This window comes from Anabas testudineus, chromosome 21 (genome assembly GCF_900324465.2).
Source record: "Anabas testudineus chromosome 21, fAnaTes1.2, whole genome shotgun sequence".
NCBI classification, from domain to species: Eukaryota; Metazoa; Chordata; class Actinopteri; order Anabantiformes; family Anabantidae; genus Anabas; species Anabas testudineus.
Window position 1 is genome coordinate 15856361 of NC_046629.1, and position 18103 is coordinate 15874463.

At 40.4% G+C, this 18103-nt stretch overlaps 1 protein-coding gene across 1 annotated transcript; it reads right to left on the minus strand.

Moving 5' to 3' along the window:
* Positions 1 to 8039: 8039 nt before the first annotated feature.
* On the minus strand, positions 8040 to 10974 carry vgll3 (vestigial-like family member 3). The gene is made up of 4 exons (XM_026375805.1): positions 10549 to 10974; positions 9406 to 9748; positions 8772 to 9302; positions 8040 to 8651 (listed from the first exon to the last, which is right to left on the minus strand). The coding sequence occupies exons 1-4, from the start codon at positions 10834 to 10836 to the stop codon at positions 8611 to 8613; spliced, it is 1203 nt and encodes a 400-aa protein (XP_026231590.1). The 5' UTR covers positions 10837 to 10974; the 3' UTR covers positions 8040 to 8610.
* Between the last annotated feature and the right edge of the window lie 7129 nt (positions 10975 to 18103).

Below are 18103 nucleotides of genomic sequence, written 5' to 3' on the forward strand. Positions count from 1 at the left end.
CAATAGGGGGACAGTTGAAGGACAGTGGTGGAGCAGGGAATTACCTGCCAATTAGGCAAAGTTAATGTGAAGAATGATGGGTGTCAACCTGTCAGAACCCAGGGTGGTGGGGGGATCAGCCAGATAAGCACCATGTTATCCCTCAGATTACACTGTCCACTGACATGATCTCTCTCTCTCTCTCTCTCTCTCTCACTCTCTCACACACACACACACACACACTTTGCATCTTCTGTCTTTGTGAGGACACTGACTGAATACACTCCGTAGCCCCTCACCTTGACCTCAACAATCTCACCTAAATGCTTAACTCCATCCCTTACTGTCCAACAGTATTTGTTGTTTGGGGTCCTCTTTAAAGTTATATTACATTAGTGAAAAGACAATAAACACCTGTTTAAAAGTTGAAACTTTAAATGACTGTAGGAGTGGACAGAATTTAACTGGTTGTCTTTTTGGAGATGTCAAAGAAAAGAGAAGATTAAAAAGCCACTACTCCAGGACCTGACTTGAAGTAGATCCTTTTCTAAGAAGCCAAATGAGTTAAAATTATATTTGTGGTTTTCCAAGAAGTTGATGAATCCACCAATACACAGAAAGTAAATTGAGGGTTCATCATTCAGACGACAGAGAAAATACTCAAAATGATTCAAAATGAGTGTTGCCATGTCACCCCATCCTTTGTTTCCACATTCAACCGGTTCACAATCATCTGTAAAGGGCTGTTAACTGTATTTAGTATTGCTGCACAGCTTGCGACTCCATCTCCTTCAGGAAATGTATCCTTTAGTTGTTTTAATCCTCAGTGGAAACCTGGTTCCAGTGACAGCTAAAGTAAAAAAAAAACAATCTGGCTCAGTGGTCCAGGCGTGGCCCTCTGTCACTCTGGTATGTCTGGTATGGTCATTATGTGCAGCACAGGACAGTAGCAGCAGGTAGGGTCACGTGACACAGGCCCGAGTGATTGACAAGGAGAAGGCAGAGCAAGGATTCCCCACTGCTGAGTGACTGTGTGCTTGCAGCTGCCTTTCAATTGAGTTGGCTCTAAAGTAGTCACAGTCACATCATTTGGGGGAAATTCTTACCATTTTACAGATTCCAGTTAAAAGCTGATTGTATTAAGTGATTAGTGGTGGTTGTGGCTCTGTTGAACCCCAGGTAGTAGTAGCTTGGCTCCCAGTTCCCAATTCTTAGCTGTGTGTCAATGTGTCCCTGAACGCTAAACTCCTTAAAATTCAGCTGCCAATAATCTTCTCAAAGGAATTAACAAAATACAAAGTACTGTCATGTATTCATTTTTTGTTTTATTAATTAAAATGAAAGTCCCCCCTCTTCCTTCTGCTCTGCTCTGTTTGGTGTGTGCATTTTTATTTATTTATTTATTTATTTTTAGTTACGGCATTGTAATAGCATAGCAACTGTGGTGGGCAATAACAGGACATGGGAATGTACAAATTGTAGGTACTATTAGAACTCTGAAATGATATGAAATGTACCAGCTACTACTTCTGATTGTCTTCTTTGTACTAACTGTCTTACACAGTGACAATGAAGTAGAGAAGGAAAAAAGTCAGGGTGAATGTGTGAGTGTGGGTTTAGGGAGATTTTACTCTATAGATCGATGTCAGTGGTTAAGCACAGAAAATGAAGGATCAGACAAAATTTCATATATAGTGCAGCTTTAATAATGAGCTTTAACCTCTGACCTTCCTATTTGTTGTTTATAAATGTGTTCAACACATAACCAATGGAGTTTAAAGTACAAATACAGTTAACCTCTTTAAATTCAACACAAACTGGAAATGGAAAGCCCCTGTAGAACATTAACGCAGTCGGTGACATCCCACCAAATCCAAACTGTCCATGTACTTGGCTGCTACATCCCTTTATGATGCCAAACCTCCTCTTAAATAGTGCACATTCCTTCTTGATTTGAGTAATGGATTATGTAAGGTTATGATTTTATAAGGTTAAAATGAGTTTATGACTGACTAGTAAATTTGTCATCAGTGTCTTACGTAAGACATTTAACAAGCTGCTTTGAAACCTGACTCACCCTAATTAGTGTTTGGGAAATTCAGTTTACTTTTCTCATTGTTACTGTAAAGCCTGACAACAGGGAGATGAATAAGTTAAACTATGGGGGGAATACGGTGTAACCTAACATCAGAACTACAATGAGCTACTTCTGTTTTTCCTCCACGCATGAAAAGACAAAACAAAAAAATAGAGCCGCTTAAATCCTATAAAGGTTGAAATGCTGTTGAATATTTTGCTGTCACAGCCTGGACTGTGCTCACTACTGCTGTCAGTGTTGGCAATATAAATAGTTTATGTAGCTACAATCCAGAAATACTGTAGGGGCAGTGGCATGTAAAAAAGTGTCAAATCTCAGCGCTTCTAGATGCAGGCATAGCTGTAGTAGAGCAGTCCACAGTGGAGACTGAGCAGGAGAAACAGGTGTTGGTTGCTAAATGTGCTTTCAGTGAGCAGAGGAATGACAGCTATGTACTGGCCTCTGTGGTTACTGGCACAGTCAGTGGAGCTGACAGAAACAACGTACTGCTGCTGCTGCTGCTGCTGCAGCAGCTACTCCAGCCTTTATGAATGGAGTGCCTCTCTCTATGATGGGAGAGGGGTTTTCTATTAGCAAACGGACTTGGCAATAAACAATAAGGATGAGGAAAAGGCCGGAAGTTATCGTATAGTGTCCTTACTAATCTTTATTTAAAAAGCAATGAGGCTATTGCCTTTTCTAGTAGGTCTTTTTAAAATGAGAGCACTCAGTAGAGTCTATAGTGATATTTACAATCAGATCCTGCCGCTACTTAAGCCTGCATGTAGCTTGCCTATATTACTCATATTGAAGACATTTCAAAATCTTTCTTCAGAAATCCAGAGACGGGAAAAGTCATTTTGCACTGCTCCGTGTGTGGGCAGCCAGAGGAATGTGGCTGGCCTGTGTTATGTGTGCATTTTCTTGTTGCACATTGTAAACAGGCATAAATGTTGATCTTTTCCTGCGGTGGAACTGTATATTAAATTTTTGATTTAACAACCTGCTCTCAGCTGTTAGAGCTCCAACAGACCTCATGTTTGCCACGCTCAGGATCACGGCGCTGTGCAAATACTCCCTCCCTCCATACCATATGAGACTCCACACATAAACAGCAGCCTGGTTGAAACTATTAGAAACGTCTCTTTTTCCGGCTCAAGTTCCAATTAAACATCCTGAAGTGATGAAAGAGAGGCCATACATTTGTTGACTTGTTCATAATTGGCTCTCAACAATCTTTTAAAGCTTTAAAAACAGTTTTAAAGCTTCTCTAATCAATATTCGTAATGTATCAAATAAATAAATAATATGGTTGCCCGGGGTTACACCAGTCAATTTCTGCTATGATATACTCAGTGTGCATTACGCACCCAGAAAACCTTAGAACTGTAATCATGCCAAAATTAGATTATTTGTTTTTGTCAGGTGCTGGACTAAAACATAACTAAGACCAGAATAAATACTGCACTTCCATCACATGGGCACAAACCTTACTCCAAATGAATGGAAACTTTGCATGGTTTCTGTCTGATGTCTGCAATTATTGCAACTTTAACAAACAATTGAAAAGATGCCGCTAATTTATCATCACAAGTTCATCAAGCAAGGGAATGTTAAATAAAAACAAGAAAATATATATAATGTTGCAGAAAATCCCACAAAGCAGTTTCTTTCTCTGTTTCATTTCTCCTGCCCTGACTTCTTGTTCTATCTATGGCATCCTTGCAGTTTCCTCCAATCCAAATTAAATTTGACAATTAAATAGGTATACACACACTTTATAATGCACAAATCCAATCAAATATTATTGTTACTCCTGTTTTAACCCCTGTTCATAAGTATTTGGCATTATATTAACTATATATAGAAAAAAGCCACTAAGTAATTTTATTACTAAATGTAACACCGAGCACCCAATCATCATTATTTATTAATAATAAATCTGGTATTATTTTAAAATGAGAAGATTTGGTCAATCGAGCATAATCAGCAGGACAAGTGATCTGTGACACTCCCAGCATGCTTCATTAGGCTGCCCTGTTGACACAAACAGTGCGGTGAAAGCTGAGCCTCTCACTAATACCCCTAATACCCCTAATACTTGCACGAGGAGGGCAAATTATCTCTAATTACCCCAGTGATTTGTGGGCACGGAGCTAGCTCATGGAGGTGAGAAGAAAGATGTTTGAAAGGGAAAAAGGAGGAAAAGGGAGTGAGGGATGTGACAAGTGATTATCATTGCCTTATGCCTTTTTTACTTGTTCTTTTTTATCTCCTCTCCTCTCCTCTCCTCTCCCCTCCTCTCCAGTGTGATCTCTGTATTTATAAAGTTTAGTGCTCAGACAGCTGGTGTTGTGTTGCTGATGAGAGACTAATCATCCGCTCAATTACTCTGGAATGTGTAGCCGGGCCGTGTTATGACTGATCAGCTCTCCTTCGCTCTCCAGCCTGCCACTCTCTTTCATCATCTGTTTTCTGCCTCCCCTTATCTAGTTGTTTCTTCTGCGCTTGGTTAATTTCAGCTCAGTGACTCGTTACAAAACTAAAATCTGAAAAAAAAAAAAGAGATTCACATTAATCATCAGAATACAATATAAACTATCTGCTTTCACTGTTCACCTCTTTATGAGTGGCAAGATTGCCGTTTTCCATTTTGAAGGTAATAATGCTAGCTTGTGTGCTGCACACTGAAGTAGCCACAGTAGTTGGCTCAGACCTTTTTGGACAAAGAAAGAACAAAAGAAAAATAGAAGGACTACTACAGAAGGAAAACAAATCAACTAAATGTAAAAAAGAACTTTTAACATACATACCAGTAAAAATAGAATTGTAATTTATCATCATGCGTGTAAACAATAATATAAAGTAGTGTCCAACAAATGAAGACTGGGAAACACTTTTGTCTCTTCCCATCTTACTTTTCTCTGCACTCGCCCTTAATAAATATTTGTGTCCTTACCAAATTAAATGGAAAAGAGCCAGGCTGAGGTTAGAGGACAGCAATGAAACGAGGCTTGAGCTGAGCATAGGTTCAGATGGAGCTCACCAGGTCACATGAAAATGTGAATTCCAAGTAAATAATAGAGACAATAAAACTATTTCCTCCCATGTCTTAAAATGAACCCAATTCTCTGTCACAAAAAGGAAAAAATAAAAAATAAATGATGGTTACAAAAGAGGCAATCATGGCAAAGATGAGATGAGTAACAAAAGCCCCATATTGGCTGCAGGTTAAACCTGAGGCCAATCATGTTTCAGTTGATGTAGTTTGTGCATGGTTGTGTGTGTGTGTGTGTGTGTTGGTCAGTGTGTGTGTGTGTGTGCGTATGTCTGGGCTTGTAACTGAGTTAGTCTGACAAATGTAAGCATGCGTTTGAACTTTAGTGCAAGCAAGATGAAAAAATAAATTGCAATCTTTTGGGGAGATGTACCAGACGGTGTTTATGACAGCGAATGTAGGTTCTGTCGTGACACGAACGTTGCTTCGGTCACGTATTATCAGTTAGTGATACAGAATCGCTAATGCATACTATATGACCGTGTAATCAATTATTGCTTTGAAGATCTTAAATATCAGCAAAGCACAAAGCCAAGGATGTTTAAACTTTAATTAATAACTAACGCTACACATGCAACATTTCCCCCAATCTCTGGCTGGCCCTTCGGCCATGTGTAATTGATATATTAATGAACTTTTATTCAACTTCCAGGTCTGTAGTTTAGGTTTTCTTCCTGCAGTGGAAGTGCCTGTGGTGATTCTCCAAGGCTGCCAGTGGGATGCCTGTTTGCATATACTCTAAGTACCCTACATGCTGATCCAGAGGCTACATGCTAATGCTGATTGGGAACTCTGCAAAAGAGGAGGAGAGGAGAGGAGAGGAGAGATGATAAAATTGCTTGCATGTTCGAGGCTCTTTGTTGTCCATTCACGGTATTTTCACAGAAGCTTCAGACTCTCCACAGATGTCCGTGTGTGAGCCAAATGATCCGAATGATCCTCACACCTCACACACCACGTTTTTGGGGCATATGTACTCGTGAACTCCTGCAGTCACACATGAACAGGGATAAAATACAGTAACATAACAGCTCTTCAAGACTTTCTAAGACCTACTGGACCAAATGGATAAACATTTACAACAAAAAGAGTCAATTTGCTGCATTTGCGATGATGAAAAGTTGTTACAATAACATGGTAACATGGTTTGGCCACTAGGCCAGAGTTCTTCACTGCACAGCACTGATCTGTCTGTGGCTTGGTTGCCACTGTCCAGAGTTGTCAGCAGGAATTGCCTTAATCCACTCTGTACTCTGCTATTCTCTATGATGCCCTGCCCAGATGTTCGGATGTCAGTCTTAAGAACTTAAAATAGGCTATAAAACTTAGCAGTAAGGAAAAGGTGGTTAGCCTCTTATTGGTTAGAAATGCACCAAAACCTTAAGGAAAGCTTTGAATCTGACCGTAAGCACGATTGTGGTTTCACGTCTAGCATTTTTAGTGGTCCTTTTTTACAAATCATGTTTTGAAACACTAAATAAGGAAAAGTACAAGTAAGTAAATAATAAAATGAATGATGAATGTTGGTAAATTAGCCTTTTGGTGCCCAGGTTTTCCACTTCGATGCAGATCATTAGGATTAGTTGGTACTTTGGCTAGAAACCCAGCTGCTGAGGTCTAGATTTTAAGTCCATCTGGTTAGTAGAGATGAAGACTGAGATACGTGGGAGAGGAGGCTGGAATGTTAGTGGGCTGCTACTGCTGATCATACCACCTGGTCAGACCACTCACCACACACACACACACACACACACACACACACACACACACACACACACACACACACACACTCAGCCACTCTTACAGCTTGACCAGCTGTTGATTATGTGGGGATGAGCACAAACAGGGTTGTATTTAAAGTTGGTTTTCAGAATTCATTTCATTACACACCGTGAGAAATTCAAGAATTTAGACCATCACACAAACAGATGACTGATATTTTTAAAATGAGTAAAATCCAATCAAAATAAATGTAACAATGTCCTTTGTATGCGCTGTGTGTGTGTGTGTGTGTGTGTCTGCCACTGTCCAACAAACTTCCTGTCCAGACAGGAAGTGCATTCTTAAGTGTGTGTTTGTCAGTCTGGGATTGCGTGTGTTTTTATGTGTGTGTGTTTGTGTGGCGACAGGCAACAGACCTGTCATGGTATCTTACAATAACCATCTGTGGAATGCAAACCACTTCCCTTGGTATTACACTCCAGCTTCTATTAACTCCACGATATAGTACAATATGTGGCACCATTCATAGCTGATACACTGTTATTCAACTTAACAACCAGCTCAGAGGCTCGGTTCTGTAATCTTACTTTGAAATAGCCCAAGTTTTATGAATTAGCATTGTTGAAGATATAGTTTAGATTATGTAAATGATGCTGTTAACGGATGATAACTGCATCTTTAAGGAATGTGGGCAAGCACATGCTGGTATTTAACCTACTGCTTATTCAGTACTTAATGTTCAGCTTTGTTCACCCATCTTTCAGATTGTGGTTAGGTTATACAACCTCACTACATTCATTGTTTTACCTGTAGTTATTTATGTTACATTTTAATATGACAAGATGTTGAACAATGAGCTTCTAAGGCTGAAACTATTCAATTATTATGCTTATAGTAAAACGTCACAGAGCTGAGATGTAAGGTAATAAGATCTCTGCATCAGACGTCAACAAAAACAAAGACAAAGAATGTCAAAGGTCAGTTTAGTGGTTAGGGAAACAGACATACTCTGATCTTACAACAGGTGTAGCTGCTACCATTTCTTGGGCTACAATAGAAAAGTTGATGATGAGGTGCACTACAAATTACTGCCCTTTAAGCAGAGAAGTTCCTTTGAATGAGCAGCCAGTAATAAGCACATTATATTTCTTAGTAAGCTCCGTTTGCATCTCATGCATTTGTTTGTAATTGATTAAGCCAGTGTCTGAGAAAGAACCTTTATTTGCAATTACACTTTTTCAAATGTATTACTTTAACATACAGTATCAATATTTACACTACACATTCCCCAAAGTCAAAATATAATAAAAGTAGCGTTCGGGCAACAAATTAGCAGAAGTCATCCAGCAAAACAACAACGTCGCAGAGCAAAACCATAGACAAAATAAACATTTGCAGTCATCAACAAACATTTACTGTACAAAAAGGAAAATGTGGATCAAAATCAAGCTCTTGAAACAGAACCTCTTGGTCTCACATTGCATCATTGTGCCGACAAAGAAGAAGAGGCCTCCCATCCTTAAAGCTAGTAGTCTGTTCATATCATTCTTCACAGACCTTGACATGAAGCCAAAGCATTTAATATTTAAGTCCAAAGCCTGAGTTCATCTCCATAACAAATCGTGTGGACAGTGCATGACTGATAGTCTAAGATGCAGTTAGCATTCGATATCTACATTTTTCAATACAGTGCTGGTGCTGCAGCAATACATCGATAAAGCCACAGAGTAGTCCTTATTGGTGTGAACTGAAAGTCTTTTTGTCAGCACATCAGTTAAAACCAAACAGGTGTCTTTGCTTTGGTCTGCTCAAGAGCTGCAGAGAAATAAAGAAAGAAAGAAGAAGGAAGGTTAAAATATGTTTAATGTATCTTATTGCACAAGATATAAATGAATGCTGCATTGTTTTTTTTAAACTGCACTGTTTAATATTTACCTGAGTCATATACCTCCAAAGATCCATGTAGAGCTGAGGGCGTCCAGGTGACAGAAGTAGGTGTTACGGAGCTGCTGGTGCTGCTGCTGGGATCCATCTCTGTCTTCACGCCGTCACTGTGTGGGGAACTCCCTGCGTTGGCGGTGGACTGGTTCTGGTTCCTAACACCAGGCAGCAGCAGAGGATTAAACCTGGGATCCAATGCAGGGCTGTGGGTTGGGTATGTATGTAGTACTGGGTGGTGGTGCCGGGAATGGATGTGTGCGTGGGGGTGAGGGTGGTAGATGTCGTGGACGTTGGGATAGCCACTCATGCTCTGGGCATTTAGGCTGTAGGTCCAGCTGTCTGCCAGGGTTGCCGGAGGCGGTAGGCTGGCCTGGGACAGCATGTGGCCGGCCCATAAAGCTCCTTCTGGGTGGTTAAAGGAAACAGGACTCGGGGAAAAGTCTGGGTGAAGGCAGGAGCTGGTCTGCGATGGATAGGTGCTGTTCCAAACTGTGCTGTTCTGACCCTCAGAGAGCGATCCACCATCTAAACAAAACACACACTGATTTGAACACGCTGCCACATTTTTATCATCCTTAGCTGCTTTATAAACAAGTCAGTTACTTCAGATTTCTTTTTCCACTCTCACCTTTCCACAAGCTGGCAGGAGCTGGGGCAGACGCCTGGCTCACTCTGATCGGCTTGGTCTCGTTGTTGAAGGCACTGGATTGACTGAGCGCGCGGGAGAAGTGCTCATCTACCACGTCACTGATGTCGCCTTGGAAATACGTGAACAAAACGCAGCGGGAGCTCAAGTACTCTGCCTCTGCTGGTTGAGCACAGTCCTTCAACTCGGAATCAGATGATGATTGGCGGCCTGACTCACTTCCAGGACCCTGCCTGAGGCCCTGTTCCCTGGACAGCATCTCTCCTCTTCCATCTTGCTGCTGCTCCATACACTCCTGCATCTTACTGTAAACACTCAGCTTCCTCTGGAGGAAGAAACAGGGAGAGATTAACGTAAAACACATCCAACCAGGAATTAACCACATCGCTACAAGAATAGCGAGAAAAAGGAGCATTTAGGCAACAAAACCTTAATACTCAATATAAATAGAGTTTAATCATACACAAAACATCCACTCATATATTTAACCTAAGTGATGATGACTTTTTTTTATCAGAGAGCAGCAGGGGAGTTATGTGAAAATGATTTTATTTTTTCCCAGACTGCATTCCAGCTTTTTTTTTTTTGAAAAGCTCAATGTGCCTCATCCACATTCCTGAGTGACTGACTGGGCTGTCATTACATCACCATTTGACCGCAGGATTAATAGTTCCGTGTCATTACGCATGACCTGAGATGAATACCGAGCCCTAGACTGGAATTTAATCATTCAAAACTGAAAATGAAGTTAAGAGTCGTGTTGCATGTTGCATAAAGAATGTGGTGTCCTGCCAAGGATAAATCCGTTTTACACCAAACTGTATCCACAGAGGACATTTTACGCAAACTTCGGTTTTAGGATTTGTGACTTTTTAAAACCTTCTGTCGGGTGTGGTAGGCCTACTTTATCACCAAATTAGCCCTATTACTTCAAGTTGTGCGGTGTTACTACCACCTTGAAAACTTATCTGAGCATCATAAAAAACCTACTGAGACCAATAAAGTTGTGGGAGTTCAGAACTCACACTGTTGGAAGAAATTCTTCTCAAATGAAGTAGAAAAGAAAGTCATCCAGTTTTGCCAGCGTCCCTCCATAGCTACAAACGTCAATGATGAGTGTCTCACCTGTTGTTGCTGGTGATGGTGGTTATAGTACGTCGCCTTGTACGCGGCTGCAGGGAGGTAGTGCGCTCCATAGCTTTGGTGGTACATCACATCCAGGCAACTCATAGCGACGGAGAAGAGCGGATAAGAAAAGAAAGTCGAGAGAGAGAGAGAGAGAGAGAGAGGGAGAGAGAGGCACGCAACCGAGGGCGACTCTCCCTGAGACTTCAGACGGGCTGTAGCCTCCAAGTCATCCGTGCCTCCATATATGACCAAGCACATACAATGGCCATGCCGTCCAGTTTGCATACACACAATGAGACTCCTGCTGCGCGCTCCACCAGCACCACCCGGGGCCACAAAATGGATCAAAACGGATGAAACACACACGTCGTATCCCTTTTTCCCTGAAAAGTTTTTAGTCCGCCTCTGATTGGGTGAGCGTTTCTTTCCCCCTTTCTCCTTTTCTGTTTTGGAGGGGAGTTACAGTATATTTAGAGAAAGCTGGGGCCGTTTACGCACGCCCACCAGGGAAGGGCCTGTATGGCGCAGAGGAGTTTGTTTCTGTAAAAGTTTAAAAGTGAAGATCAGAGAACATGTGAATCATTATATTTAAAAAAAAAGTTAATTCTTTTTGACAATCGCTTTCACATCACATCAATTTTTACATTGTCAGTTTAAAACGTACTAATTTTGGTCCAAATTAATCCTAAAATAGTAAAGTCAAAAAAATATGGAGCTCACCAGAGCCAACTGGAGTCAATCAAATATCCTAATTTCCTAAAAATCTAGAGTGAATATGACTTCAGTGTCTTAAATGGAAGTTTAGATGTAGGTTTTTCATTTATTGAATTATTGACTACAGCTTATGATGAAGTAACTAAATAATAGCACAATGCAGCTATCAAATGTATTTAACATGGGATACATTTTTTTAAAAGAGCACATTAGAATAGGTGTCATACAAGGCCACTCAGTCAAATCATCAGGGGCAGTCAAAAGCACCTCAAAGGTAAAACCTGAAATTCCTATATCATGAACAGAGGAGCATGGCTATTTGGAATTAAACAGGAGATTGTTGAAGTCATGTGGATTATCCCTTCACTACCACTCATCAATAAGGTTTTCTGCCATGTCTACAGGGATGTTTTAATGTCAATAGTCCTTGATTGACTGTGTTGAGTTGGTTGCTGCCACCTGTTGGTGATGTCAGTAGCATGAAATAAGTTGTGTGCTTGTTAAAATCCACACAGAAGACACATCATGTCATCATCCCTAGCATCAACATGCCAGACGCCACTATTTAGAGGTGTTCATCTTTAATAAACAGATCACTGATAAAACAGCAAAACAAAAAATAACAAATCCTGCACAGCATGTCGTGTCATCCATAATGCAGTGATACTGAAACTCAAGAATGACAATGTACATACTGAAGTATGTACATTAGCACTTTATCTAAGTGCAGTTTTAGAGGACATCATTAGAGAAGAGATTAACAACAACAATAATGATAATAATGAGATTGATAATTTAAAAATACTGCTCTTTCTAAACTGACAGGGACTTTCTAAATATGGAATTAAACTAAAATTTGTTTGCATATGGATATATGTCATAATTCCCTGTACACATAAGAATATGCCAATTGCTTACATGATGTATGATATGAGTTTAAGTATACAGTATAGTGTGAAATAGAGAAACACTGTATGCTCATCACCAAGGACGAGCTATTTCTGGCTACAGGAAGAAGTTCAAACAGAGCTGCTAGAGTTTTTTTTTTTTTTCTTTTTAGAGAGAGAGGGGTGACTTATTAATTTTAAAGCAGTACTTTGGCAGTACCGTAAGATTCAAAGTGTTTATTGTCATATTTATTGTCAACTGGATATGGTCATGATAATAATGATTTGGTGGTGATTTAAATTTTTCTTTTGTCATTTCTAGTTTTAATCAGCTTACATTCCTTCACTTGTGGGGTCTGGTGAGAGGTAAAGATTTATTATTATTTTTATTATTTATTTCCTAGAGCAGCCCTGCACGCTGTGGTTGCCAGGTTTGATACTCGAGTTGATGTGATGACACCTCAGGGACTGTTCTCACTCATGTTTCTTTCACTTTGATTTTACAAAGGGATCATGAATTATTTAATTTCTGAAGTGGCGCTGAAGTAACAAAACTGAGCTTTTTCTTATTTGAAAAGATCGCAGCTGTGCGAGTCAAGGTCAAACATTTCAGTTAATATTATTAAAATCTCTTAGACTGAAGCAGCGGGAAGACTGCATTATTGTAGTCCATCTTAATTTCTGTAAACTGTAATGCTTTGATTGTCACATTGCAGTCTTAATCACTGCATCCTTCATAAATATTTAAAAGATTATTTAAGGTTGTATTAGAAAAAACAACAAGAATATTATATCCATCATGACAAAGATTAATATTGTAAAGAAGACAAACAGACAGATTAAAAATTCATGCTGAGATGACAGAGTTTGTCAGCATCTCCACCTAGTGTTCTCCTAGAGGAAGTCACTGTCTGTGCCAGCTCTGGAAGTGGGACAGTGGAGAGCTCAGAGTGATGCCTGGGGATAGAGGAAAATGCACAGATTTATAGTGGTTATCGCCTACACACATCCATGCACACACTCGTGTCATCTTGTGCACTTCACAGGGCATGTTACAGATACACACCAGCTCTCTGACACAGACCTCAGGGGTTTTCCACTAAACATCTGGAGCAGACTGTGCCTCCTCTCCTCTCCTCCTTAATGAGGCTCAGAGATGGTTATTAGTGGATGTTTTAGAGGGGGGGACAGAAATTAAAGTGGAGTTGGAGAATTGTTTACTTTTCCTGTTGTACAGCCCTCAAAGAGTGAGGAGACACCTCCAGTGCTTTAGATCTAAAGACTTTTAACATACTTAATAAACCTCCACTACTTTAGATCACAGGCACATTTCAAAGAAACTATCATCTCTGCAAGGGACGGCATTCTAGACAGACATCCCAGGAAACCAAAAAACAGGTCACCGGTGTTGTTTCCCAGCTCTAAAATAAATTCACTTAAAGTTGAACTCTTTAAGTTTTGACACAATTAAAAATATCGAATTTTGTTAATGTGCAACACATTTAGTCAACAGCTGCTGAATCCTGCCTATGGATGGTTCTCTCATTAAGAAATCGATTTTATCCTTACACTGCAGTCCTGATGAGGCAGGTGCAAGATAACTTTGAGTGCAGTTGATGATGCTATTGCACATTAAGCAGAGTGCAGCATCAGGAGTTTTGTGGTTCAGTTGCTATCATTCTTTTGCCCTGGAGAGAGTCACACACCTGCCTGGGATGACACTCTGGGTGACCTGAATATGATGATGATAACATAGTAGTGATGATGAGTGTGAGCAAGATGCATCAGACTCTTGTACACAGATAAATACATTCTACATGCATGGCCTCTTTATTATGCACTAGTTTTTATTACTAGTGGTTCATCCTACCACACATTAAGACCTCATTGTGATTGTTGCTCCATTGATATGGTAAACGTAGTCCTGTGGTCTACATTACCTACGATGCATTTTGAGCAACATTTCATTTTAATACTTGTGGTTTTTTCAGTCACTAGAAATTTCAGGCTGCAGGTTCAGTTCCACATGAGTACATATAAACAAACTGTTTATATGTACTCAAAATGTGTAAAATCTGTGAAATTTCATCTTAAAGTCCAATAAAATGTGTAGAGTAGCTATTTTCCCAGTAACCTAACAAAAACAAAAATCTTCTGTACATAGAACGCTTGCCTTCAATTTCAAATTATGGTGTAGTTCTGGATGTATAATTCAGTTTAAATGAGACACTAAACAACATGGGGGGATCATTTGCACTGTGTCACCACTCTAATGAGCAGAACACCATCATTTGTAAGTTAATGGAAATGCAATTTCTATGGTAAACCATAGTGGAAAAAAAAACACAGTTCCAATAGCTTCTTTGTCAAAGGGACTCACTTTCGCCTCTTCATTATTTCACTGATCGCACTCAGATTCACTTTTAATTGTTTAACCATTATTGTACATTATTGCACACGCTTTAATTGCAAGGACCAGATAAAGAACTTATTTAATAGTGTGTGCCAGTCTCCACTCACGCTGTCTGTCTGTTAACAAAGTGACCAGTGGTTGCTTGGTTCTCTCTTGATTCACCATATTGACCTTGCTTAAAAAGCAGATAATTACTTAGTGCATTCTTCAGTTTTAACTCAACATGCTGCACGTGTAAAGATAATGGAAGCGGCCCGGGCTGCCCAGCAGAAGTTAATGAGATGATGGAGACTCAAAGAGAAGGTCATGTTGACGATGGGGAGTCCACTTTACAGATGTGGTTTCTGCCTTAGAGGGTCGCACTGGGAGAATTTTCCTCGTAGAACAAAAGCTGGACATGGATTTAAATGTTAAACCTTAAAATGCATGACAAATTGGGGTGAAAAATATATTTACTGTTTATGTAGGATACATTTTGGATCTGTGTGAAATTAGCCCCATACAGTTTTCTTTTCCATATCCATCATTTTGCTCTATTACTTTTCAGAGATACAATTTAAAGTTTGGTTTAAACAATAACACAATGCAGAATGTACTCGTGTTGTCTCTCACAATAGAAAAATGCTGTCTAGCAGAAAGGAGACAAAGAAAAACCCCGAATAAATGAAGACGCAGGAGGCTTATTTAGCTCTGCTGGCACACTGAGAAACTAGACTCTATTGTCTCATTTGCAAATCTGTGTCCACCAAGACTGTGCAGTAAGAAAGCTCAGAAATCATTAATGCGCCCGCCTTTAGTCTAGTACATTTTTTTATTAACTTAATTATATTGCAGAATTAGAAAGGCAATTTAATTCAAACATTTAATTATGTGTAACAGAACACTAAAATGAACACAGTAGTAGTGGTTGTCCACAGCATGTACTGCATATACATCCAATACCTCCATTCATTACATACTGGATATGTGTTCCTCAGTGGTCTGATTGATCGTCCTCTGACTTTGTCTGTTTTACTCCTCACACACAACTTCCCAAACCCCCTTTGCAGAGCGAAGGACTCGTCCTCCGTTGCCCTTCCAGTTGTAATGACTCTAATTCCCTAATGCTAATGGTGTGTCTGAGCCTCGGCCCCTGCTGGGACCACCAGCCTACTTCATGTGGTCACAGCCTGGCCCCAGGGCGAGGAGGACCACGGACTACAGGGGCAGAAGAGACACAGAAAGGAAGAGAAAGGGTTCTGGTTTGATGCATGTAGTTTCTACCCTCAGACAGATTGACTTCCTCAGGCAAAAAAGGACCTGTGGATAAAAGAGGGTGTCATTGTGTGTGTGTGTGTGCCTCACTAAGTGTGACATCCAAAATTGGCGCCAGCAGCAGATTTGAACAATAACACCTCGCTGTTTGACCTTACTCACAAAACCAGCGGAGGGCATGCATGAGTTGTTTGTGTATCTCGTGGTGTTCGTATATGATTCCACACCTGCATTTAAATGCTAAATCCGCCTGCTTGCAGGTGCACGTGTGTGAGCGCTTCGCGGGAGGCTGGGGAGGTTTGGGGGTGGCAATGATGATGAGCAAACACTACAGGGGAGAATAATCTCTCATTACCCACAATTCCCTGATGCTCCACTGCGCCGGTGAGCGCGACTGGATTCGTCCCACGGGCAGAAACGAGTGGAGTCACTCACTCGATTTATTAGAACATCCCAAACTCCCTGCCCTCTGTCTCCCCTCCGTCTCCCCTCCTGCCACCACCGTGTCTTCCTGCTCTCTACCATGCTGTTTCTTCCCACTCTCTCTCTGTCGCCTGCTGTGGACCTTCCATATGTCCCAAATCCTTTTGAGTACTTTCCATACTTTGTTTGGAAATGAATCAAAATGTCACGTAAGACAGATGGGAGCTTTTTTATCTAACTTTTTTTCTCCAAAAAATGTCAAACATGGTCTATTTCTTTAATACAAACACAATATTATCAGCATATGTGGCACAGTCAAGGTGACGAGTCTCTGATCAGATGCAGAGTGGCAAACTTCACCTCCGAACCCTTAAAATATCTTCTCCTGCTTCTCAGCCCATCTTTATTGCACTGACTCATCCCTCTCTTCTTTTCCTGGATTTCACCCTCTACCCTCTGTTTTATTTTATCCCCGTGGTCCTCAATGTGTCTTCTTTGCTTATTTCTATCTGTCTCTCCCTTTTGGGTTAAAGTGATGTATCCATCCATCAGAGAGAAGGAGTGCTTTTGAAATCCTGTGCCTCCTATCGCAGCTCCCATTACTGCCTCCCTCCCATCACAACTGTATCTCTGTGTAAGCATGCAAACATATTTCAGCATAGTTACATGTCAGCGAGGAATGGAGCACATGGAAGAATGCAGCCTATAATCATAATATGATTCATGGTTTATTCCTGGTAAATAAGGGAATAAATATGAAATACCCAACCTGAGGAGGCCTAAGGGAGGTTTGTTCAAGTTCTATTGCAAATAAAAGAACAGGAAAAAAAAGTGGATGGTTTCGCTTCATAAAATACACATCATCAAGCCAGCATTGTCTCTGTTTCTCTTGTCATTAATATGACGTATTCATATGAGTGTGATTTCTAATTAAACATTGTACAGGATAAAATAGAAGAAAGATTAAATTTACAAGTGATAGTTTCTATATTACTGTAATTTAAAAAGTTGTTATTTGGTACAAAATTTCTGCTCTGCAGGAAAAAAAAAAACCCCAAAAAATCTCATGGCTGGACGTAACAGTTGGTTTTTCGATCTCCATGACTGGGTTTATCTGTGAAGAAAAAAAAAAAAAGAAAAGCTGTTGTTAGCAGAATTCAGCCACGCCACAGTCATCAAGTGAAGGGATCTGTACGATTTGTTCCATGATACCTTAAAGCTGAAAAGCTCGATGTGCTTTATGACTGCGGCTCCCACTGATTGTGCAGAGATCTCATTTCACACATGAACGTCTCTCTCAGCAGTGTGTGTGTGTGTGTGTGTGTGTGTCCACACACTCTATAGTTAGTGTCTTAACATTACATGTCTGCTCGCCCCCGGCTAGATCACAGATAGCAGGGGAGAAAGATAGAGGGAGAAAGACGGAGAACAGGAAGGAGACAGACAAACGGTGTAAAATAAAAAGAGAAGCTTTGCCTCACATTTTATTTATTTATTATTTAATTTTGTTTCAATTCATAACTTTGTTTGGCTTTTGTGCTCCTTTAGTTTTGATTGGAGAATGAACATAAAAGCCTTTACCTTAAAAACTAACATGAATATTAACAATAACAGAAACAAGACATGCCATATGGAATCCTGATTAAGTGTTAGAGTTTGATCAGTTCAACCCAGACTCTTATAGGTGAGATTGAAAATTGCCCAAATCTGATCACCAAGTATTAATTTGTGCTGCTACTGTGCAGCTGCAAACCCGATGACATGTACAGGCTTCGTACCTGCAGGCCCCCTGGGTGCTTGGGGGCTAGATTTATCACCAGTGGGGCCTTGTGATGATGAGACCGTTTAGAGGGGGTCCCTG

Coding starts and splice junctions, on each gene's coding strand:
- vgll3 (XM_026375805.1), bottom strand. CDS start 10,836: ATGCAAACTGGACGGCATGGCCATTGTATGTGCTTGGTCATATATGGA. Junction 9,749..10,548: donor ACCATCACCAGCAACAACAG/GTGAGACACTCA, acceptor TTCTTCCTCCAG/AGGAAGCTGAGTGTTTACAG. Junction 9,303..9,405: donor TCCTGCCAGCTTGTGGAAAG/GTGAGAGTGGAA, acceptor TGTTTTGTTTAG/ATGGTGGATCGCTCTCTGAG.